Below are 23,299 nucleotides of genomic sequence, written 5' to 3'. Positions count from 1 at the left end.
TGTTGATATGCCCCGCAATCAGTCCGGCTTCTGATGTAGGCAATTCGATGGAGTTCTGTAGGATTTAACAAACAGCGGTGAAGAGCTTAGAGGAAGCATTGTGCCTGGTGGCTGGAGATAGAGCGATGGAAGAAGGGTAGGGTTAGTTGGCTCATCAGCCTCATCAAGGCCAATGTCCTCAAGGCCAATAGGCACATCTGATAATTATGAGTCGCTCATTATGTGTTATGGCATCTACATCATAAGTATTTCACGAGCACCATATGGTTATATTCATAGTTCGATTCTAATACTTGGCAAAGATTGGCAAATATACGGGATATATACCTACCTACTTGAAATACCCGAGTAGTTTTCTCAGATAAAAAAGGTAGGTATATACCCAGGTATATACCCGGATACGCTATAGCTACCAGTGCCAAACACTGAATGTTGTACATACAAATAAAATCTGCATTTCAAGGATTCCTGCATATCACGGACAGGTGGGGACGAGTTGGGGCCCAGCAAAATATATCGATATAATGTGAATATCGGCTTAACTTGTAATATATCGTCTTATTGGCAATGCATCCTAGTGGTTCATACACTATAGGCGCTGAGCTATTCGTGGGGTGGGAGGAGACAAGCTTTCGCTTCTAGTCGGGATGGTTCACCGCAAGACTCATCGGCAGGCCGCCCTGGCTGGTGAGGTCCAAAAGGACTGCACCCTGTAATGTGGCACAAAGCATGAACTACAAACGACACAAGACAGATGAAAACCTCTCTTATTTTAGAGAGAATAGGTGATGAGAGGCATAGAATGCATCTAGATTCTGGATTGTTTTGGTAGTTTAAGTATGGATACCATCATTGATCTACTCTGTTTTGCGTTTGCGCGCCTAAAATTATGGGTGCAGGAAATCACTGAAGATTGGCAGCGCCACGATGTGACAGTTGAGGCGATGGAGCGCTCAGTAATCGCTTTTTCGCATCCGTATTAACCAAGCGAGATGGGCTGGGTGCTTCCTGGAGAAATGGTTATCTCTTGAAGACTCACTCACTACAAGTATAAGATTGCAGAACATTGCCACGATTTCGTCCATGTTGCTCTTCGGTCGTCTATGTGTTCAAAATGAAAATGGCCTCTTTCCCACCCTCTGGTAGTGTGCCCGCCACGCTCACCACAATCCCCATCGAACTCCTCTACCAGATCATCACCCAACTCCGTGAGTACCGCTATAATGAGATTCTGCCGCTCCGCCTCGTCTGCCGCGAGCTTAACCACCGCGTCACCGAGTACATCGGCACCGGCTCCTACTTCTTCCGCCAGCTCTGCGGCGAGTTCATGCGCGCGGACCTGCACCGCATGCTTGCGATCGCGCACTTTCCCGTCGCAAGGAGGTTTGTTAAGGATCTGCTCATCACCATGACAAAGGGGAACAAGGGGAGAAAGTTGCTGGCGAATGAGAGATCACCGGGGTGGGGGCGCAATGCGCTGGGCCACCTCGCTAGTCCAGAGAAGGTATATGAAATCCGCACGTTGAAGGCTATTATGGGGATGCTGCAGAATTGTGACGGGGTCCGGCTTACGTACAATGTCGAAAAGAAGGGCCAGCGGGAAGGGTCCATACAGCAGACTGTCGAGGGAATTCTTGTCGTCTGCGCCGCAGCGGAGGTGAACATCAGGGGCGCCGAACTGTGCGATCACCACATCGCCCTTTCTACATTCACCATCGACCAATCCCCCCCCTTTAAGCCATGGGACAAGACGCTCCCGCTCCTCAACGCTGCGTGCGCCGTCATCCCAGCCCTGCAGCTAACCATCAGCCCCGCGAACAAGGAGACGGACTGGGTCGAAGCCTTCGTGCTCAAGTGCGTCAACCTCGAGCAGCTCTCTGTCAACTACAAGGCCTGCAGTTATTACAGCCCAGGCTTGCACCACCGCTTCTACGATGACATAGCCGCGACGACCAAGCCGCTGCCAAAGGTACAGGCGCTCATGATCGAGACAAATGGGTTCACGCTGGATCAGCTGACTGCGTACGTCGGCCGATTCAAGGAGTCCATCCGCGAGCTTAACCTCGCGTGGGTGAAGTTAGATGGCGAGGACGGGTGGCCGAGGTTCTTCGAGTGGACAAGGGAGAATCTGCCGCTGCTAGAGAAGTTCGAATTCAAGGCTCTGTACCACGGGGCGGGGTCGAGGGACGGGGTATTCTGCTACGACTCGGTGCTGGACGACAAGGAGTTGATTGTCGAGGTGTCGCCGGGGAGGAAGTGGGAGATGTTCGTGCGGCTCGATGGTGGGACGCTGGAGGTAGAACATTCGAATGCGTTGCCTTATAGAGATAGTTGGGTTGTGATGGAGGAGATCGCGGACGGGACATTTGATTGGGACAATATCCCCCATGAGAATGGGCCTGCGTATAATGTGTCATATGAAGGATCAAGAGCCAGTGCGCGGGAGGCGTTACGATTGCTCGCTCTCGCGGCGGTGCCTCAAGTGCTGGCGCGGGGTTGTTCGGCTAGACCGAATAGAATTAAGGTGTGATGGCGGGTTTGTCGATAGGTAATAATATAATGATCGTGAGGAGGAGCTTTAGGGTTATAGTCATAGCACCTATTGGGATCTCTCTCATCCCATCCATGAATTTCAAGTATGGCGGATGAGGTGGACCAAGCAATGCCGAGCGCAACGCTTATCACAATGAACACCCTGCGTGTGTAAACTCGCCAGACAGTCCAGTCTTTATTGGCTTCGGCCCTCTTGATTGTGGTTGCATTAGTTTGAGTCGTTGCATCAGTTTGAGTCGCGCCAGTCGGAGCCATGTCAGTTGACGTCCCGCTAGTAGGAGTCCTCCTAATCGAAGGGCCATCAACAGGAGCCCTGGCGCTTTCAACAGCCTCGTACATGTAAGCACGGCGTTAGGACCAGAATGAGTTCGAAGTGAGATACCAGTAGGGCCCAACCAGCTCTCGATGATAGTACGTGATGGTCTGCCATTGAGTAAAAACCAGCTATAAGTATTGCGGCTCCTGTAATGGCTTGTAAGTCGCATAGTGGGCCTAAGAGGTTTTTAGTTCCAAGTGCGAATCGGATGAAGTACGGAGACTTGACCATTTTCCATCTGCGCAAAGATGCCATCGTAGAAGCAAGTATTGTGATCCATGCTGTGATTATGAAAGCTGTCATGACCTGTAACAGAGTCAGTATTTACTCCCTCATTTTGGGGAGGCGCAAGCCCACTCCAGCTCCGCCAATATCTGCATTGCCTGGTATAGGTGCAAATGCTCCTGTCTCGTGGTCAATCTTAAAGTTGCTTATAAGAAACCTACCATCTCCTCTTGTTATGCGCACACTCCTACCCTGTTACGCATACTCCTATAGTATCCTATTATACGTGCTCCCATTATGCCCATCCTACCATGCCTATCCCATCGTGCTCATCCTACCATGCCTATCCCATCGTACGTCCTGTTGTTCCCCGTCGTGCCCGTCGCTCTCGCTGTTCACCGTCATGCTTGTTGCTCTTACTCTTCCCCATCATGCCCGTTGCTCTCGCTCTCCCTACGTGGTATCTAGGTGGGAGTACCTCTATTTGCGTTTCTACGATCACCCCATGATAGTTTTCATGCATTCCAAAGCAGCAGAACTGTGGTATTATATTGTTATAGATATTTTAGGCCCACCATGCCATAATAGATAATATACCTAACTATTTAGAGCAGCTCAACGATCCGCAAGTAAAACAAGTCGCATCATAGTAGTTGAACAATGGGTTACCAACGTTGCTATTAAAAGCCTTCGGTCCATAATGTAAGTTGCAATTTTTCCCCTGGATGAAATAGATGTTTGTACAGCACGATGTTGCTAGACACTTTGCGCTACAAGCAGCAAGACTTGCCACGTAAGGGCTACCAGCGACATATCCAACAATAGTTCCAGCATTGGAAGCGGCGAGTGAAGAACCCTTACCTCCGCAGATAGCGGCTGAGGGAGTTGGTGAGATGATACCAGAGACTGTTTTACAAGTAGGCGTAGTTGAGGTTGAGGTTGAGGTGCAGCTTGGTAGAGTTCCGCAAGTAAAACAGGAAGCGTTGTAAAATTCAAACTGGGTACTTCCAACTCCAACACCCTGATCAAAAGCGTTCGGTCCATAATGCAGGTTGCAGGCTGATCCTTGAATGAAATAGACATTCGTACAGCAGGAAGTTACCAGACACTGTGCACTGCAACTAGCAAGAGATGCAACATAAGGGCTGCCAATACCATATCCTATAATAGATCCAGCACCTGGTGCAGCATGCGATGTGCCTTTAAGTCCACAAATGGCGCTTGAGGGAGTTGGCGAGGCGAGACCAGAGACTGTTCTACAGGAAGGTGTGGACGTTGTCGTGTGAGTTGTGGAAGTGGGTGTAGCTGTTGTTGAGGTCGAGGTACAGCTCAGCTCTCCACAGGTAAAGCAGGTCGCATCGTAGTAACTGAACGATCCGACACCACTCAAAAGAGCCCTAGGACCATAATGCAAGTTACAATTGCTGCCTTGGATGAAAAAGACATTTGTACAGCAAGAAGTTGCTAGACATTTTGCGCTACAAGCGGCAAGACTTACAACATAAGGACTGCCAGCAACATATCCAGCAAGGGTTCCAGCACCGGAGAGCGTATATGAACTACCCTTTAGTCCGCAAACGGAGTTTGCAGGTGTTGGTGAGGCCATTCCAGAAACTGTTTGACACGTAGTCGGGGGTGGTGATCCAACGACTCTTGAGGATCCCTCAAGCCAGGCCATTACCGTAGACATGAATCCATTCATATTGTCCGAGGCGTACGTGGGCGTTTCCCCCAATGGACTAATCATTTCAAGTGCCCCCTTTGTCATCAAATTGTAGATCCAAAGATCAGAGCTGGATTCGATATTAATCAGTCTAGTTTGGCAATTTTCTGTATTCAAGCAATCTTGCAAGTAGCCATTAAACCAGCTGTAAAGCCCGGCACTGTAGATGTAAGTTGTTGCTGAATTGACGATATGAAGCGCCCATGAGACAGCACAAGTAGTTGAGGTAGAAGAACAATCAGAGAAGCTCGGGTCGTTCGCAAAATTTCCGAGAGTGAAAGGAAGTGGGGCTTTAGGTGCGGGTTGGAAATATGGCGACTCAGTTTGTATCAAGCCGAGGAATGTTGTTTTGGCATTCGAGAGTGCATATTGATATAACACATTGTGTTCAGATGCGGTGCCCCATAGCCACGTGGGTCCTTTACTCTCAATGAGAATACCTATACGATTGAATTAAACCCATCGTTTAATATAGGACGAAGGGTTGAAAAGAAGATTAGTCATGAGACAGGATGGAACACTAACCTCTTCCAGAATAGACGTCTATTTGGGCTTGTGAAGTGATGTCGAGATCGTGATCTGTTTCACACCAATTAGCATCAAGTACTACAACTGCACATGACGAAGAGAAACGAACCTGCTGTCCATGCCCAGATATTCTCGAGATAAGCCGAAGAGCTAGAGGTCAAATGCAATTGCAGCGATGCTGCAACACAGGCTGATTTGACGGCCCCACTCAGTTTAGGACAATTAGCGGCTTGGAGTTGGGATCCTCGAGCTCCACCAACACGCATGTTCGTATCTTATATGTTAGCAGAGCCCTTGTATTTGCAATTGAATCACATACTCCACATAGCAGCAGACCCCTGGGTTGATTCATGGACATTCCATTCAATCAGCACAGCACCTGCAGTACCGCCAGAGACGGTGATCATCATGTCAGAGATCTCAATAACTCCATTATCCCCGGCAGTTCCGACTTTCACAACAGCACGAGGTTGTGACATATCCTGGAAATTAGTCCCAGATGCCATAATTTGCGACCACGCTTGACCAACAATTCTAGACCCGACGGGGACCTTGACAGTGTCTTTGACCAAGTAGATACCAAATGGGAAAAATACGATGGAGTTGGATTTCGCAGCAGCCGCAAGAACTTGATTAATGATTGCACTGTCATCAGTGACGCCGTCTCCCTTTGCGCCCTGAGACTTGATGTTGACCATAGATGACGCAGCAATATCTTCGTAAGTCGGAGCACTACGGGTGAAAAAATTGTTGGTCGAGGAATCGACAAGACTTGCAGCTCTGCTTGGTGCTGCGATGGTCTTTCCGCTTTGGAAAGATGCTGTGCTTGAGGTGCCTTGAACGAGGTTGCCCATGCCCCACGATGCGAGTTTAACACTCGAGGTGCTGCCGGCCACCAATGTTTGTGGCACTTGTACATCTTGGATGGCGATGGTGCAGCCGGTGAAAACAGTGTTCTGGACCACCACATTTGTAGGGGCACCCGTCAGGAGCGATGTTGAGATACCAACAGCGAGAGCGGAGAATGTGGAATCGGTGATAAGCATTGCGCCCACACCTGCGCCGCCGTGTGAGGTGTCCGCCTAAAACCATATGAGCACCAACAAGTATATTTAGGGGTACTCTACTTACTCCGCCGGTAACTGTAATCCCTGTGGTTCCAGAAACAACCGCGATCCCTTGCAAAGTCCAACCCCAATCCCAGAAGATTTGAATTGCAGTCTTGCAGCCGTTGAAAAGAAGATTACGGGTTGTGAATTGCTGGTTACCAAAGTAGGCACTGAAATATGTCAGTGAAGTGTCAGTATGTATATAGCAGGAGTCAACAAACCCAAAGTTTCCTCCACTGAAGTAAAGGTCAGTCATGAAGCCACCGCTTCCATCTTCCATATAAATACCCTTGGCAACTTGTCAGTTGAGCTCTGTATAAAAACCTCACACGTATCATAGGAAGTCTACCTGTTGAGTCGTGCCAGATTTCATGTAGAAGTCAATATTTTGAAGGTCGGTAGCTTGGGCAATTTCCCAATGAATACCACAAACATATGCATTAGGATCAGTATTAGTTATATCGATTACTAAGTTGCGGATAGATCTGTAGAAATTGTTTTGAGGCGTGTACCTATCAACTTCTGTTAGAATTGCCATCGCTCCTGGTAGTGCGGTTAGACCGAATACTCACCACACGGAGCCATCAGTAGCATGTACATCAGAAGAAATCGCTCCCAACCCCACGAAACTCGATGCAGCAAGAATGGTTGGTCTGTTCAATGGCTATTGAAGTCATTAGCATTGAAATTTCAGTTGCAGCCGTCAAGCAGAGAACAAGATTTACTCACATTGCCAAGTAATTGGGTGTTGTAGTACTGCGTGATGGAACCACTAATGAGATAAGTGCCAGAAGGGAAATATACAACAGCTGGGAGAATTGTGCTAGAACCGCATGCCTGACCGCAACGGGATCCTGACGAGATGGCAGAATTTATTGCAGCCGTGTCGTCGTGAACCCCGTCACCGACAGCCCCGTAGTCCTTGACGTTTCTGAAGACCTATTTCTGTCAGTTGCGACGAGATAACGTTTCGGTAGAAAGACTCACGACGTAGTCTGATGGGGCCAAAGGGCTACGTCCATTCATGCTCATATTTTCCATCCAGAATGCAGAAGCCCGCGTTTCGAGGCTGCCGCTGTCCCTTGCAGAGTGGCTTGCTGTGTCCGCATCGCTTCTCTTTGGCCAGTACTGCGCTTTGAGCTTTGCTGCCTTCGCCACACTGTCAATGGTCGCGCCCCTTGTATGGCTGCGAGACTCGGCAAGGGACTTTGCAGCGGTGATGACGCTCTCGGGAATGACATAGTCAATCGAAGACGCATTGCTGCGAGCCTCAAATGAGCTGCTCGATCTCTGGACGTTCGCGGCACTTTCGAAAGCGCCTTGGCGGTATCCGGATTTGTCGCGCCTTGGGTTTTCCACACGAAGTTTATTTGCTGCCGCAATACCTTTCAACGCCTCATTCACAAGCGCCTGTGCATCATCGATATTGCTAGTTCCTGCGGTGTTTCGGTGGTTCAGGCTTCGGTGGCTATGGCTCTGTGCAGCAGCAGATGGAATAACGCTTTGGAGAATAACGAATAGGAAAAAAGAAAAGAGCAACGAGCAACGAAGCAGCAAGGTTCGCGACGCCCTTGACGAGGCCATGATCGCCATGACTTGTAACGAACGTATGGGAGACGATGAAGGATTAAAGAATCAATCATCAGCAAAAAAAGGGGTATAGATGGGCTTGACATAGTTAATATTATGGATCCTACCCGCTCTGACACAACTAGGCAACCTTACCTACCAGAGAGTCGAGGGGCATCAAAACAATATAAAATTGTCCAACAGCAGATTAGGTGGATATTTAGCCGTAATTAAACACACGAGCTAGACATCCCCGCCACGATTCTGAAGGCTCTCTCCGCAACAACATCAGAAGCCGAGGAGTTGCTATGGCATTGTTATAATTGAATATTTGATACGTTAATACTAGATATATACTATATTCTAATTTAATTTGAGTTCAATCGGACTAGTATTGCCTTCATAGTATTATTGTCGTGACTTCGATAACTACGAAGTATACGTCAAGACCCCTGAATTCCCCTGGCCTGTTTTAGACTATTGGACATGGGCGCCGCTGCAGACAGACGCACGGGCCACATAGTGGTAGCTCAAGTTCTAGACCGCGAAGCTTGATCCGGATTTTACGGCCTTTCAGTCATGCACTTTTGCTTATCGCGAAGATCCGTGGAGCCTCCCGCTTCCGCCCACCCCGGGGTTTCACTATGATGCAACAGCGACGAGGCACGACGACGACAACACGGCATCGCAACTATAAGCTATGGCGATCTATGAAATCAATTTCCAGGATTTGCATGCCATAAAGTTGCAATTATTCAGGCCCTGTGAATGGCTCTCACCCGATAATAGGGAGGACCCCTTGTTGATTGTGGGCTTCGGTTAACGAGATTCGACAGTGCTAGGGTGAGACAACCAGGTTGGTCACAGTCACACAGGTGGTGTCGAAGTACGTCGCCCCCACCCGGCCCGCCGTCCTACAGGCCACTCAGTGTTCGTAACACATACCCCTTTGCATGATGCCGCCTGTCTATGGACAAGTTCTAGCTTACCCCAATGTTGCGGCGACAAATGCAGCGGCTTCAGCGGCATTGACTCCGTAGCTGGTGTGAGCATTAGGGTCGAAGGGCGCAGTTGAGTGGCATATGACATCGCCAGTAGCCCAGAACTGCTTAACTTTGAAAGTGGCAACGTTGGTAATAGCTTGAGGATTATATAGGTCTCTAAAGACAACCTAAGAATTTTTCAGAAAGTCGCAAAATTGACTATATCGTATGGCGGGCCTCTTACAACTGGTTTGATTTTGCTTGCAACAGACGCAAGATTTGGTCCCGCGAGATGGATGAGTTGAGCGACTCGATCCCTACGTCCACCATAGACTTCCGTCTAGGAGAGTATCCGCTGCCGAGTTCTGGCACGTCAGGATCGTACCATGCTACTATTATTCATATATACGTGCTAGCTATATTTTGGCCTACTGTTTCTGATCTCAAACAGCGTTGTGGCAAATCGAAGCGTCGACAATTGCGGCACCGTACTGATAATCGCTGCCGACCTCGTTACTCAAAGACTTCGAATCCAACCAGGTCTGGGGCCCAAGTTGTCGTCCCAGATGCTCTGAAAACGACCTTGTTGTTTCGTCCTGCCTGAAAACCGTCCACCTCGACAAGCATCCGGCCGCTGTCGTACCAATTCCCCCCGGAGATAGGGAAAGCCCATCGCTTGGCTGTACCTCCGTTCACCGAAATGGTCATGTTCCTCGTGTTCGTGCCGTCGGTCCAGGCGGAACCGAGCGCAACATCATAGTTAATGAAGTCTACTCCAAGGAGTTTCCGCCCGCCGGTAGTTGCGCTGACGCCAGTGAATGTCGCAGCTGCTGCGCTTGACCCTAATCCGATATTGCCGACCTTTGCTTTTGAGGGAAGGCACTGTGTGCTAGAGCATGCAATATGCTTTGCGGCTCCAGAAATGGTGGCATTAGTGGCTGCGTAATAACCTTTGGACTGCTGAACTGTAGTGGATTTTACGATGTCTGAAAGCACCAGCAGCTTCAGTTCATGCGCTGCGAGAGTTGTTGTAAAGGTCCCAGAGAGCACACCAAGGTGCGCAGCAGCCCACACGTCGCGAGCCTTGGCTGATGAGATGCCGAGAACGTCGCCAAGGTCAATAGAAACAGACTGTGACGAATTATGCCAGTTTGCGAGCCCGACAACGATGCGCGAACCCGAAAGCTCGCCTGCCCAGATATCCCATTCCTCTTCAGTGTATCGGCGAATTATCTCGGCCTGTTTTCCTAGAGAGTCTTGGTTGATTGAGATTACCTCTTGGTTTGAAACTATCTGCAAACTTGAGGTCGCTGCGTCGGATATTGGGAGTCCTAGAGTAAGAGGTGACTTATTGATAGCCCACATGCCGAAGTGAAACCTTTCCTCCTCAGCCGAGAGGACGTTTAGTCCCACACTGCTACTGTTAATATAAATGTTAAATCGTGATAGATGAGACGTACATCAGCATGTCCATGTCAGGATATCTGCCTGGTGAGGTGTACTCGTAATATGGGACGACTTGATTCGTAATACGCCAGATACTTGCCCAGTTGTTTGAGATGTCGTTGGAAATTCTCCAAGTAGTGGCGTCAGCGGCCGCCCTTATCTTACGATTAGAAAAATATGATTGCTCTCAGTGCTTAGGATTGACCATACCAAATGCCCAAGTCTGTCCCACATCCCCACTGACAGATTTCATATATGAAGTCGCGATCGGTCTCGTTCAGGGCTTGGGCCATTGCGTCGAAGCGATCCGACGATACCGCTCCTTGTGAGTCGTAGTCCACCATATTTGTTGGTGATACTGAATAGCAATTGTCGTACCTAGTGCAGTAAGAACGGAGTTTACCCTCGAAAAAGCTTATATCTTACTTGAGAAAGTCTCCGCCCCAGCTGGCAAAGGTTTCGGCATCAATAATCTCGTAGCCTGCACAAGAGGCCAAGTTAGTGAGCGGGCCGTAGTCCAAGGTCAACTATGCGTACCAAGCGAAGCGGGAATGTCCGTCGATCCGCACTGGTAATACCCAGCTCCAGAATAGACTCCAAATTTTAGACCTAGGCCGTGCAAGAAATCGCCCAGTTCCTTGCCTCCCGAGGGGAACTTGGACGTATCCCATTGAAGACGCCCCTGCTGATTCCTAGTTGACGATGCCCATCCGCAATCTGTCGTGACATATGTGTACCCAAACTTCGATAGACCAGAGCTGACAAGAGCTTGGGCATTTGTTTTCATAATATCCTCTGTCGGATTGCAGTTGTAGGCGTTATAACTATTCCAGCCCATAGGAGGAGTAGAGGTCCTCACCGTTGTAGATACTGCCAACTGGGCGAGGGCAGTGAGTAGATACACTTGAAAGGTAACCATGATGGATGGCTTCTTCTAGGCAAGTATATGTCTGTCGAATTTCAGGTACTTGATATCTGCTTCGCTGCTAGGCATTCTTGCGTCACATTGATGACTTTATAGGAAGAGAGGGGTAAGATTGTCGATCCATGCGACCTTCCGTTCGTGGGAAATCAGAAGTTCATAGTCCCCACTGGTAGCGGGGCTAGCTTGTCTACGGAAAATAAACATGTCCATTTATCACCTCTTTGAGCCTATATTATAACCTATAGCCCAATAATTTTCCGTAGGATATTCCGAGTACCGAACAGGGATAAGTTCATTAGCTGCGATTATATTACCCCTGCTTATCTGAGTGATTTTTGAGCATTTTCATGATATAGACAGAGGTTCATGACTATTACAGTCAAATACAGACTTCATTACTCTGTAACGAGTATAAACTTAGTCTCTGTCGCTAGTAATTACGCAATAAATGTCGTGAGCTAAGAAGTCGTGATATCAAGATCTATTCGCATATGAGATATAAACGCCAAATCATGCAGTGATTTCCCCACCAGGTAGAATGAGATATTGCTTCTATGAGTCTCTTTGCATTAGTGCATCTCTTTACGGTGTTCTATCCATCTTCTGCAACGAAAGAGAAAGTGCTCGACTGTCTCTCTTGCTTCCCCGCAATCGCATTGATTAGATGGTGCAAACCCCGCAACCAACTACCAACACTACGCAGCTGACCCCCGCCGGGCGCCCCCACTAGCAAACAAAGTGGAATTAGATCTGCAATTACGGTTTGCCTGCCAGAGCACGCCAACACTATCTAAGCTAGGGTATTGAGATTCTTCCAATTAACAATGAGTGCGACAAGTACGACTAGTAGAGGCGTCGGCTTATAGGCCTTAATTAGGTGATGCCGAATGTCACTTACTTAACTGCTAAACGACAGGGATTTAATATCGGATCATTCCTGTAGGGGAGGTTTCCCCGCATGTCGCGTAATATAAACGGATAAAATATATAGAGATACATCCTCCTACCCTATATTATGTCGTAGCTATAGGCGTGGTACTAAGTTAGTACTAGAAAACTAGTCTATATATAGCACTACACAAAAGATGCTATAAATAGCACTAACTTACAACTCTATAGCTATTACTTCTATAGCTTAGCCTATATAGGCAAAGTTATATATAAGAGACTTATATAACGTATTTCACAAGCAAGTGGCCCACACAAGCGAGTGGCCCACGAAAACACTAAAATTGACTATTACTACCTACTACTATACTACTACCCTATATAATAACCATTATTCGATCGTAATTGATTCCTAGCGCCTCTTGCACGTATAGGTATTATGTCCTATTTTCTCACATTAGCTATAGCGCTTCTATTGGCCTTTAGAGCCCACCTGCCGACTACTCTCACTTGCCACCTCCGTTTAGACTTAAGCATCAACCTTAGCACTCTAAAGTATATCCTCTACATCTTGTATAGAGAGGCTTCCCCCTTACATTATACGTCTCTTACGCTTCCTTTCCTCCCTCTTTTTCTGTTCATTTGCTACTTATTGTCACAGGTACGGCAGGAGGCCCGACTCGGGGGCGACGCGGGCCCGAGGACTAGGGCTAGGGGATCGGTGCCTTAGGCATCCCGTGGCAGTCGCGCCCATGCACCTATACGCCCTATGCCCTATAGCTAGTAAGAGGATGGCACGTACCACCGACCCGCCGCCGAGTCGGCGGGGACCCGACTGCGAAGCAGTAGATAACAGTAGCTAAGCCCCCTATAGGGAGGGCTTAGAGATTAGTCTGTTGAATACCATTTCTGTTACCGGAGCCTACAGCCGTAGCACGCTTCCACCAAACCCTTACACTTATAGAGCCTTAACTTCTACCTTTAGTAGAATAGCAGAATGCATCATCATTTCTACCCCTTTAACAAGGTAGCTAATAGCATTATTAATTAAGCTAGGAGAGCTATTCTAATGTTATATAATGTAGTTCTTAATGTGCTCTATTTAAAAGTTAAGCTCCCTTATAGTTTAGAGAGTCTTTAAAGTCTAATTGTCACTCCTAACTATTAGAGGGGTTAGAGTCCTTAAGTATAGATTTAAGTAAGAGAGAACACTCTATAGCTTATATAGAACTAGCCCTATAGCTTAGAATCTACTCTTAATGTTCTGTTCTATAAATATAGCTTTAAATGCTTCTTTAAATGTAGAGAGAAACTTAAGCTTTATAATATAGTTTAGCCTATTCTATATAAAGGTTTTAATCTAACGTTTATATAAAAGCTTTAGTAGAGTAAAGCAGCTTACGTTAAGTAGCTAAAGAATATATAAGGAGTATAGTAGCATATAGAGGGTAATTATCTTCTATTCTATGTAGTAGTACTAAAATTAAGCTAAGAGGTAGCTCTTATGTCCGTTAAGAATAAGAAGGCAATAGGTTCTAATTATATAAGTGCTTATATGTTAACTAAAGTGTTAAATCCACTTATACCTAATTAAATTTAAAGTCTACCTATTCTTACTTAGTGTAATTACCTAATTGTCTAGTAATTCTAAGTCCTTATACTAAGTAGAGAGGTAATTCTATGCCTTAAAAATAATGAACGGTAAGAGTGCCTATCTATATAAATTAACACCTTAGATAATTAACACCTACTCTCTATTCCCTAGCTATATAGTCTTTAGATAGCTCTTTACTTCTAAGCTTATAACTACCTTTATAGTAGTAATAACTCCTATTATAAAACCTACTTTATTAAAGCTATAGATATTCTACTCTAAGATTCTATATTTTATAACTATGTTTTATATAAGGGAGAACTACCCTTTAATTATCTTTAGATCTTTACATTTTACTCGTTTATAATTGTACTTCTAACTAAACTTTACTTTAATTTCTATATAACGCTTAATAAAGTTACTAGTCTAGTTCTTCCTAATAGGGCTCTTACCTTGTTTAGAGAGTAGAAGGTTAGCCATTTCTTATATAGCTTATAGCTAGGGTAGAAATCTATATAAATCTAGGTTAAGGATATATTAAACGAGAGCTAACTCTTTATATAGAGTTAAATTCTATAAACTAGAGGTAGAGTTGCATCTAGAAGTCATTCCTTTAATTCGTTAACGTAGTGTCATTTAAGGTATATTATATAATGCTATAGCTACTTAAACACTACAAAACTAGCCTTGTTTAATTACACTAATAGCTAATAGTATTCTACCCTCCTAATTAGAGGATTAGGCTTATGTTAGTTGTGTTATATTAACTTCTATTAAGTTAACGCGTTTTAGTGTTTTTATAGGCTACTTACTTATATAGGCTACTTGCTTATAAAATACGTTAGTAATAGATATAATAATATAACGTATTTCACATACGAGTGGCGCACACAAACGAGTGGCGCACTAAAACACTAAAATGTGACTATTACTACTACTATACTACTACTACCCTACATAATGACCCTTATTCCATTACAATTGATTCCTAGCGCCTCTTGTACGTACGAGCATTATGCCCTATATTACCACATGTGCTACATTACTGCTATCAGCCTATAGAACCCTCCTGCTAAGTAGTCTTACTTACTACCTCTATATAGACTTAAGCATTAACCTTAGTACTCTAAAGTATATCCTCTACATCTCGTACAGAGAGACTACCCCCTTGCATTATACGCCTCTTACGCTTCCTTTCCCTCCTCTTTTTCTGTTCATTTGCAGCCTATAGAGCCTTAACTTCTACCTTAAGTAGAATAGCAGAATGCATTATCATTTCTACCCCTTTAACAAGGCAGCTAACAGCATCATTAATTAAGGTAGGAGAGCTGTTCTAATGTTGTATAATGTAGTTCTTAATGTGCTCTGTTTAAAAGTTAAGCTCCCTTATAGTTTAAGGAGTCTTTAAGGTCTAGTTGTTACTCTTAACTATAGGAGGGGTTAGAGTCCTTAAGTGTAGATTTAAGTAAGAGAGGACATTCTACAGCTTGTATGGAACTAGCCCTATAGCTTAGAATCCGCTCTTAATGTTCTGCTCTATAAATGTAGCTTTAAATGCTTCTTTAAATGTAGAGAGGAACTTAAGCTTTATGATATGGTTTAGCCTATTTATAACGCTAGGTCTTAAACTATAAGACTTATAGAGGTTTCGTTGCGTTAGTTTACTTAATAGAGGAGGCAGGGGATTAGACACAAAGGCTTTTGTAAAACACATTATAGTATATAACAAATACTATATTGAGTTGAGCACGAAGCTCCTATCTAAGAACTATCTATCTACTTATATAGTAGCGTTGTGCTAAAGGGGACTATAAGGAACTGTAGGAACTGTAAGAGTTCTAGCAGTTCTTATAGTTCCATTACGTAAGTGCTATTCTAGTACCTATGCTGCTTCTAGTACCTGCAACTCTAGTACCTCCTAATTCCTAGGTGCCTAACTGTCTTCTAGTACCTGTAAACCTAGGTACTAGACACTTATTAAGTGCCTAATAACTAACCCTGCTTTAAGAGCGGCTAAATCGCTAACATGTGCATTGCTACTATACTTAGGGTGTCGGCGATAGTGTTGCTAAAAACCCTAGCTGTAACACTAGGTCCCTCCCTAAGAGGCCTAGTCCCTAGGACTCGCTAACTAAGAAAGTTGCTAACTACTTAAGTAGGGTGATGCCTACTACTATCTATGGGGCAGGTTAGGCTGCGACTATGTCTTCTTCTAAACATACTAAAATTAAAGAACGTTATCTCCTTACTCTCTATGTTGCTGCCACTAGGGTCGAAATGTCCCTATGTACTTAATGTGAACGTCGTGAAACGAAATGCGTTATGTCTAGCGATTCTAGACGATGCGCTAAATGCATAAAATCAAACGTTAAGTGTAACGCCGCTAGTCCTTCTCTTAGAGATTAGGAACGCCTCTAGCGTAAAGAGGAACGCTTGTTGCAAGAGATAGAGCTTGCCATTTCCTAGGCCTAAGAGGCTATAGCAAAGCAGCTCTGCGTCTCTAAGCAACAACGTCTGTTAAAGAGTCGTAGGGGGGAGATGTTGCGCTATAGGCTTTAGACACTTAATAAGCTAGAAGAAGCTAAAGCAAGTGAACGCGTAGCCCTAGCAAAAGCAGCTCGCCTGCCTGCTTCTCCGCCTACTATAAATTCTAAGGCCCCTAACCCCGAACTAGATTTCTTAACCTTTAACTATGCAGCCTTGTCGCCGTTATACTGGCTAAATTAGGGTGTCGATAGTAGAACTCTACTAACAACTCTAGACAGCTGAGATTCCTTCTTAACTCCTATAAGTTGTCTATAGGTTCGTAACCTTTCCATTTAATTAAAAACTCTTCTTAACGTCCTACTAACCTTCTGTCTAGGATCGCCTTAACCTTATATTTAATAATCTCATTCTTAGGTTGGAGTTCAGTGTTAGTCGCAATCGGGGCATTCCCTCTTGCTAGTTCTAATAATAAGACATGAAACACTAGGTGGAGTCTAGAGTCCTTAGGTAGCTACAGCTTGTAATTAACTAAGCTGACTTTCTCTAATATCTTAAATGGTCCTAATTTCTTAAAGTCTAACTTTGTACTTAGTCGTTTCGTTTTAATGTGTTTCTAGAGTAGGTATACTTTATCCCCCTCCTTAAAGGTAGGTTCTATACTGCACTTCCTGTTTGCATATGTAGTAGATCGTTCATTTAAGAATTAGATGTCCGTCGTAAGTTGTTTATAGAACGATTTCAGTTGTTCTACTACAATTAGGGCTTGTTTAGCTTATGCTTCATCTAGTCTTAGTTGCCTATATGCTTCTAGCTAGTAGCTATAATTAGCAAAGAACGGTGAGACTTTCGTTGCTTCTACTATTGCGCTGTTATATACAAACTGTGCGATGGGTAAAATCTGAACCTAATTATCCTATTAATGATTGACATAACTTCGCAAGTACTATTTAAGGGTTTGATTTAATCTTTCTGTTTGGCTGTCTGTCTAGGGGTAGAAAGCTGTTAATAGCTTGTGATTTGTTCCTAGTAGAGCCATTAACGATTTCTAGAATTTCAAAGTGAAGAGCTTGTCTCTGTCTAAGATGATTTCTTCTAGCATCCTATAATCAGCTAATATGACTTAAATGAAGGTATACGCGAGTGCCTTAGCGTCGCTAGCTTCTAGATATAGTACGAATTTCCTATACTTTGTGAGTCTTTCTGTTATAACAAGGATAGAGTTGTATTCTATTCCTGTTAACAGGTCTTTAGAGGGTAGTAGCTTAACGATGAAGTCTAAAGCTATTGATTTCTACGCTCCTTTTAGTACTAGTGTTGACTTGAGTTGTCTGTAAGGCAAGTGCCTATTGGATTTTGACTTGCTATAAATGTTGCACTCTCTTACTACTGTTTCTACCTGCTTCCTTTTACCTAGGAAGTAGTAGTGTCTAGTAATTCGTTTAAAGGTTCGTGTTACTTCCTAATGACTATGTGCTAGCAATGAGTGTTGTTCTTGCACTAGTAGACGTCTCATTTAACTTAGGACATACACTAATCCTTTGTAACGGATTAACCCTTGTTCGTTAATGGCAAAGTCACCTTCAACTTTAGTTAAGACTCTCTTTACACATTTGTCTGTTACATAAGATTTCTTAAGTCTTTCCTTAAGTTCTATATCTTTAACGATGGAGATCGTTGCTAGCAACTTGTTGTACTGTATTCCTACGTCTGTTTTCTTTAATATTGCTCTAGGTCTTTCTTCCTTTAGGCTAACGTAGTCAGTCCTTCTACTAAGAGCATCTGCTCTTACATTCTTAGAGCCCTTATAATAGGTTATTGTGAAGTTGTAGGCTATAAGGGTTTCTGCCTAGCAGACTTGTCTACAGTTTAAAACCTTAGTCGTAGTAAAGTATATAAGGTTCTTGTAATCCGTCTACACTTATATAGTGTAGGTGGATCCCTTAAGATATACACGCTACTGCTTAAAGGCAACGACAATAGCTAGTAGCTCCTTGTTGTAGATGTTGTAGTTGAGCTCTATAGGTGACAGTTTCCTAGAGTAGTACGCGATTAGTTTGAACTTACTGTTCTCGCCTAGTTGATTTAGACATGCTCTAATCGCGAAGTTAGAAGCGTCTGTCTTAAGGACGATCTTCTTTATAGGGTCAAATGTTGTAAGGATGGGTGCCTCTATAAACTTCGTCTTAAGTTCCTAGAAGGCAGTCTCTACTTTGTCTGTCTATTTAAACACAAGATCCTTCCTAGTAAGCTCTATGAGTAGTTAAGCTACCTTAGAATATCCTGTAATGAACTAACAGTAGAAGTTAGCAAAGCTTAAAAAGGCTTGCACTTCCTTGACTATAGTTGGTGTTAGCCATTCTAACACTACTGTGACCTTTGCTTAGTCTATCTTAATGCCGTGCATTCTAATAATGTAGCCTAAGAATTTAACTTAGTTCTTATAGAACTTACATTTCTCTAGCTTCAATAGTAGGTTGTATTCCTTTAGCTTCTAGAGGACGAGCTTAACATGCTAAGCATGTTTGTCCTTGTTTGCTAAGTATACTAGTATATCGTCTAGGTAAACAATGGTGAATATGTCTAGATATTTATACAAAGCGTCATTTATTAAGCGTTATATAGATGTAGGGGCGTTGGTTAACCTAAAGGGCATGACTTAATATTCGAATAGGCTATAGCGGGTGCAGAATGCTGTCTTCTACTCCTTGCCGTTAGCTATCCAGATTAGGTTGTACACGCTACGTAGATCTAGCTTAGTGAAGATCTTAGCTCCTTAGAATCTGTTATGTAACTCATTAATTAACAGTAAGGCATATTAATCCTTTATCGTTATGTTGTTTAATGCTCGATAGTCTACGCATAGTCGTTTGCTTCTATCCTTCTTAGGAACCTATAACATTAGGCTTCCTATAGGAGATTTAGATAGCCTAATAAATCCTTTCTTAAGGTTATCGTCAATGTATTCCTTTAGCAGTTTTAGTTCATCTGCTAACATCTAGTATATTAGTCTAAACAGTAGACTCTTTCCTTCTTCTAAAGGTATTACATGATCCTATAGTTAGTGCTTAGGAAGCACCTCATTCTTAGGGCCTTCCTAGAATAGCTGCTTGTATTCCTTATACTCTACTAGTATACTCGTTAGTAAGGGTGCCTAGGCTAGGTCACTAGGCTCTATAGAGGTCGCATACACCTCGCGTTAGCCCTAGGATGGTTTCTCCCGTTGTAGCGTATCTGTTTGTTGTTTACATATGCACTAGCTCATTATAACTTTCTTGTTCTACTAGTCAATCTAGGGGTTGTGTTTCTTAAGCCACAGCATACTAAGGATATATACATAGTTGTCTATGTGTATAATATCGAATTGGATCGTTTCCTTATGTCTACGTAGCATAACTATTTCTAATGGGACTGTCTTGTAGGTCACTATCCCCTTGTTAGTTGAGATGGGCTCTCTATCTACAACTATTAGTAGGTAAGGATCGGTTTTCAATTGCGTCTTAAAACCTTAAGTGTCTGCTACTTTCTTTGTTATAAAGTTGCCCGTTACTCCTAAGTCAATTATAGCTTAGAGGTGTTGCTATTGTATCTTAGCAACTATATATAGCTACATGCTGCCTCCTATAGCGCATAGCTGCTTTGTACTAGGCCTCTCTTTGTCACTTGCTAGTGGCCTACCGTCAAGGACTCCTAGTTTTTTAACTCGTCTAAGGAGTAATAGTAATGTTCATTATCCTCTATAGGCAGTCCTTAGGAAGATTGTCCTCCCTATCCTTCTGCTTCATCTAGTAGGTGTAGGTATTTCTCGTATACCTATTGTTGTTTCTTTAACGGTAGTTCTCCTTTAGACTGACTTTGTCTAAGGGCATGAATTTGGTTTATATCTGTAAAGTAGACCTACGGTGCAATTTTCAGAAATAGTCGATACTAGGTCTTTTTCCATAGGTGACTCTTATAGTCATTGTACTTATAGTGTTCCTAGAATATGTATAGGTGCTAGGGGTGATCAATCCTTAATGCATCTAACTTTGTTAATTCCTGTTCCTCCTTTGTCTTGCCTATAAGCTTGGATTTCTCTATAGTTACACGTAACCTTTCTACATCTCTATTAGTAGGTTCGTAGTCTATAGCAGCTTAGTCTACTTGTAGTTCCTAGGGTTCTAGGCCCTAAGTGTCTTCCTACTGTTCATCTTGCGCGTTATATTCTGCAAGCTTGTATTTCAACTACATAGTAGCTTCCTTAGAGGTGTGGTTTACTCCTTAGGGCTCCCTTCCTTATAGGTACCTAGGGCGACACCTTATGGCGCGAACTGCAACTTCCTAGTCTTACTAAGTACCTATCTATCCTATTAGGGGTGGTGGTATAGGAATTGCTTAGGGAGTTCCCTTTTAGAGCATAGCCTGTCTATAGACGTTAACTACTCCTAGTAGATTCTCCTTAAATGCAATCTCCTTTGCGTCTTCTTTAAACTCCTTTAACTAGAGTTTCTAGGATTCCGTTAGTTCCTTGTTTAGGAGTTCATTCTCCTTTTTAAGTAATGCGTTGAAATCGTCGAGATCTTTGTTGTCTAAGCTCTGCCCTTCTAGGGTGCTAACGCCGTTAATTCCCTAATTAGGTTTGTTTACAAACGTGGCGTTTAGCTGTCCCTTCTAGGTAGCGTTAAGTTGTCTCCTAAACTTCTTATGTCCTCCGTTCCCTTTCTTAGGTTGCTTGTAGTCTTAGGCTATATAGCCTAGCTTGTTGCAATTAAAGCACAACTGTTCCTTAAGCTGTTACTCCTTGTTTAGGTTGTAGGGTCTCCTACTAGGCTTAAACATAGCGTTAAGCTCTATGGGCTAAGGCTAATGACTCTTCTAAGTTCTCCTCTTTTAGGTCTATTAGTAGCTAGATGTTCCTCCTCGTCTTTCAAGTTGGCGTTTGTAGCAACGATTGTCGATTTTTTATACCATCTTAATGAGTTCCTTAAGGTCATCTGGTTTGTTAGATCGAGAAATCTTATCCTTTACATAATCCTTTAACCCCTTATAATATTAGTTATATATAGCCTTGTCTCCCTAATGGGTAAGAGGGGCATGCTACTAAAACTTAGCAGTATACATGACTGTAGACCCTTTCTGTCTAAGGGCCTAAATGGCTTGCACTACGTTCCTTCTCTCATTAACATCTCTAAAGTTCGCCTTAAGCTGTTTAACAAAACCTACCTAAGTAATGAAGATATCCTTAGTTCCCTAATTGGCTGTCGTAGTGACCCTTCCGTTAGCTGCATAGTGGCTTATGTAGTTGGTTAGGTAGTTAGTAATCTAGTCTAAGGCAGCACCCCTTAAGAGGGCTACAGCCTACAAGACCTATTGCACTTTAAAGGCGAAGTGTTTAGCGTTAAAGGCTATCTACAACTCTATCTAGATGAGGAAGCTCTTAAGCTTCTTACAGTCCCCGTTAAAGGTGTCTAGGAATGCAATCTTAAGTTTGTCTAAGGGGTGAGGCCCTCTAGGCGTAGGCGTAGTAGTAGGCGAAGGGACAGGCTCTATAGCCGCCTTCCCTTTCGTCCCTACGTTAGAGGTGGAATTGTTTCTAGCTATGTTGCTTTGTGTATAAGCCAGTACCTTGTAGAAGTGGTGCTTAAAGTGTAACGCTAGGTCTTAAACTATAAGACTTATAAAGGTTTCATTACGTTAGTTTACTTAATAGAGGAGGCAGGGGATCAGACACAAAGGCTTTTGTAAAACACGTTATAGTATATAACAAATACTATATTGAGTTGAGCACGAAGCTCCTATCTAAGAACTATCTATCTACTTATATAGTAGCGTCGTGCTAAAGGGGACTGTGAGGAACTATAGGAACTGTAAGAGTTCTAGCAGTTCTTATAGTTCTATTACGTAAGTGCTATTCTAGTACCTGTGCTGCTTCTAGTACCTGCAACTCTAGTACCTCCTAATTCCTAGGTGCCTAACTGTCTTCTAGTACCTGTAAACCTAGGTACTAGACGCTCATTAGGTGCCTGATAACTAACCCTGCTTTAAGAGCGGCTAAATCGCTAACATGTGCATTGCTACTATACTTAGGGTATCGGCGATAGTGTCGCTAAAAACCCTAGCTGTAACACTATTCTGTATGAAGGTTTTAATCTAACGTCTGTATGAAAGCTTTAGTAGAGCAAAGCAGCTAACGTTAAGTAGTTAAAGAATGTACAAGGAGTGTAGTAGCATATAGAGGGTGATTATCTTCCGTTCTATACAGTAGTGTTGAAATTGAGTAGAGAGGTGGCTCTTATGTCCGTTAAGAATAAGAAGGCGATAGGTTCTAATTGTACAAGCATTTGTATGTTAATCGAAGTGTTAAATCTACTCGTACCTAATTAAATTTAAGGTCCACCTATTCTTACTTAGTGTAATTACCTAATTGTCTAGCAATCCTAAGTCCTTATACTATGTAGAGAGGTGATTCTACGCCTTGAAAATAATGAACAGCAGGAGTGCCCATCTATACAAATTAACACCTTAGATAATTAACACCTACTCTCTATTCCCTAGCTATATAGTCTTTAGACAGCTCTTTGCTTCTAAGCTTGTAACTACCTTTATAGTAGCAATAACTCCTATTGCGAAACCTACTTCATTAAAGTTATAGATATCCTACTCTAGAATTCTATATTTTACAACTGTGTTTCGTATAAGGGAGAACCACCCTTTAATTATCTTTAGATCTTCACATTTTACTCGTTTATAATCGTACTTCTAACTGAACTTTGCTTTAATTTCCATATAGCGCTTTATAAAGTTTATAGTCTAGTTCTTCCTAACAGGGCCCTTGCCTCGTTTAGAGAGTAGAAGGTTAGCCATTTCTTACACATCTTGTAGCTAGGGCAGAAATCCACGCGAATCTAGGTTAAGGATATACTAAACAAGAGCTGACTCTTCGTACAGAGTCAATTTTTGTAAGTTAGGGGTAGAGT

The 23,299-nt window shown here is 43.6% G+C and overlaps 3 protein-coding genes across 3 annotated transcripts; 1 reads left to right on the top strand and 2 right to left on the bottom strand.

Annotated features, from left to right (window-relative positions):
* The first annotated feature begins 629 nt into the window (after positions 1 to 629).
* Positions 630 to 2,997, top strand: VE01_07889 (uncharacterized protein). The gene has a single exon (XM_018277320.2). The coding sequence runs from the start codon at positions 1,115 to 1,117 to the stop codon at positions 2,528 to 2,530; it is 1,416 nt and encodes a 471-aa protein (XP_018128331.2). The 5' UTR covers positions 630 to 1,114; the 3' UTR covers positions 2,531 to 2,997.
* A 643-nt stretch (positions 2,998 to 3,640) lies between these two features.
* VE01_07888 (uncharacterized protein) lies at positions 3,641 to 8,165 on the bottom strand. The gene is made up of 10 exons (XM_059463915.1): positions 7,442 to 8,165; positions 7,184 to 7,393; positions 7,027 to 7,118; positions 6,804 to 6,966; positions 6,676 to 6,743; positions 6,477 to 6,624; positions 5,665 to 6,427; positions 5,455 to 5,619; positions 5,343 to 5,396; positions 3,641 to 5,257 (listed from the first exon to the last, which is right to left on the bottom strand). Exons 1-10 carry the CDS (start codon positions 8,045 to 8,047, stop codon positions 3,696 to 3,698), a joined length of 3,831 nt encoding a protein of 1,276 aa, XP_059319513.1. The 5' UTR covers positions 8,048 to 8,165; the 3' UTR covers positions 3,641 to 3,695.
* A 1,332-nt stretch (positions 8,166 to 9,497) lies between these two features.
* On the bottom strand, positions 9,498 to 11,371 carry VE01_07887 (uncharacterized protein; the record flags this gene model as incomplete). The annotated part of the gene is made up of 5 exons (XM_018277318.2): positions 9,498 to 10,420; positions 10,467 to 10,607; positions 10,663 to 10,830; positions 10,879 to 10,933; positions 10,990 to 11,371. The coding sequence occupies 5 exons, from the start codon at positions 11,369 to 11,371 to the stop codon at positions 9,520 to 9,522; spliced, it is 1,647 nt and encodes a 548-aa protein (XP_018128329.2). The 3' UTR covers positions 9,498 to 9,519.
* Between the last annotated feature and the right edge of the window lie 11,928 nt (positions 11,372 to 23,299).

The sequence above is a fragment of the Pseudogymnoascus verrucosus genome (genome assembly GCF_001662655.1).
Source record: "Pseudogymnoascus verrucosus strain UAMH 10579 unplaced genomic scaffold scaffold_37, whole genome shotgun sequence".
In the NCBI taxonomy this organism is placed as follows: Eukaryota; Fungi; Ascomycota; class Leotiomycetes; order Thelebolales; family Thelebolaceae; genus Pseudogymnoascus; species Pseudogymnoascus verrucosus.
Note: the sequence above shows the minus strand (reverse complement) of the source record. Positions and strands in the feature narration are given on the sequence as shown.

What these genes read in the sequence shown, in the direction of transcription:
- VE01_07888 (XM_059463915.1), bottom strand. Translation starts at nt 8,047, where the DNA reads ATGGCGATCATGGCCTCGTCAAGGGCGTCGCGAACCTTGCTGCTTCGT. An exon ending in TATCTGGGCATGGACAGCAG is followed by an intron (nt 5,397 to 5,454) that starts GTTCGTTTCTCT and finishes GGTGTGAAACAG; the next exon opens with ATCACGATCTCGACATCACT. An exon ending in AGACGTCTATTCTGGAAGAG is followed by an intron (nt 5,258 to 5,342) that starts GTTAGTGTTCCA and finishes TCAATCGTATAG; the next exon opens with GTATTCTCATTGAGAGTAAA.
- VE01_07889 (XM_018277320.2), top strand. Translation starts at nt 1,115, where the DNA reads ATGAAAATGGCCTCTTTCCCACCCTCTGGTAGTGTGCCCGCCACGCTC.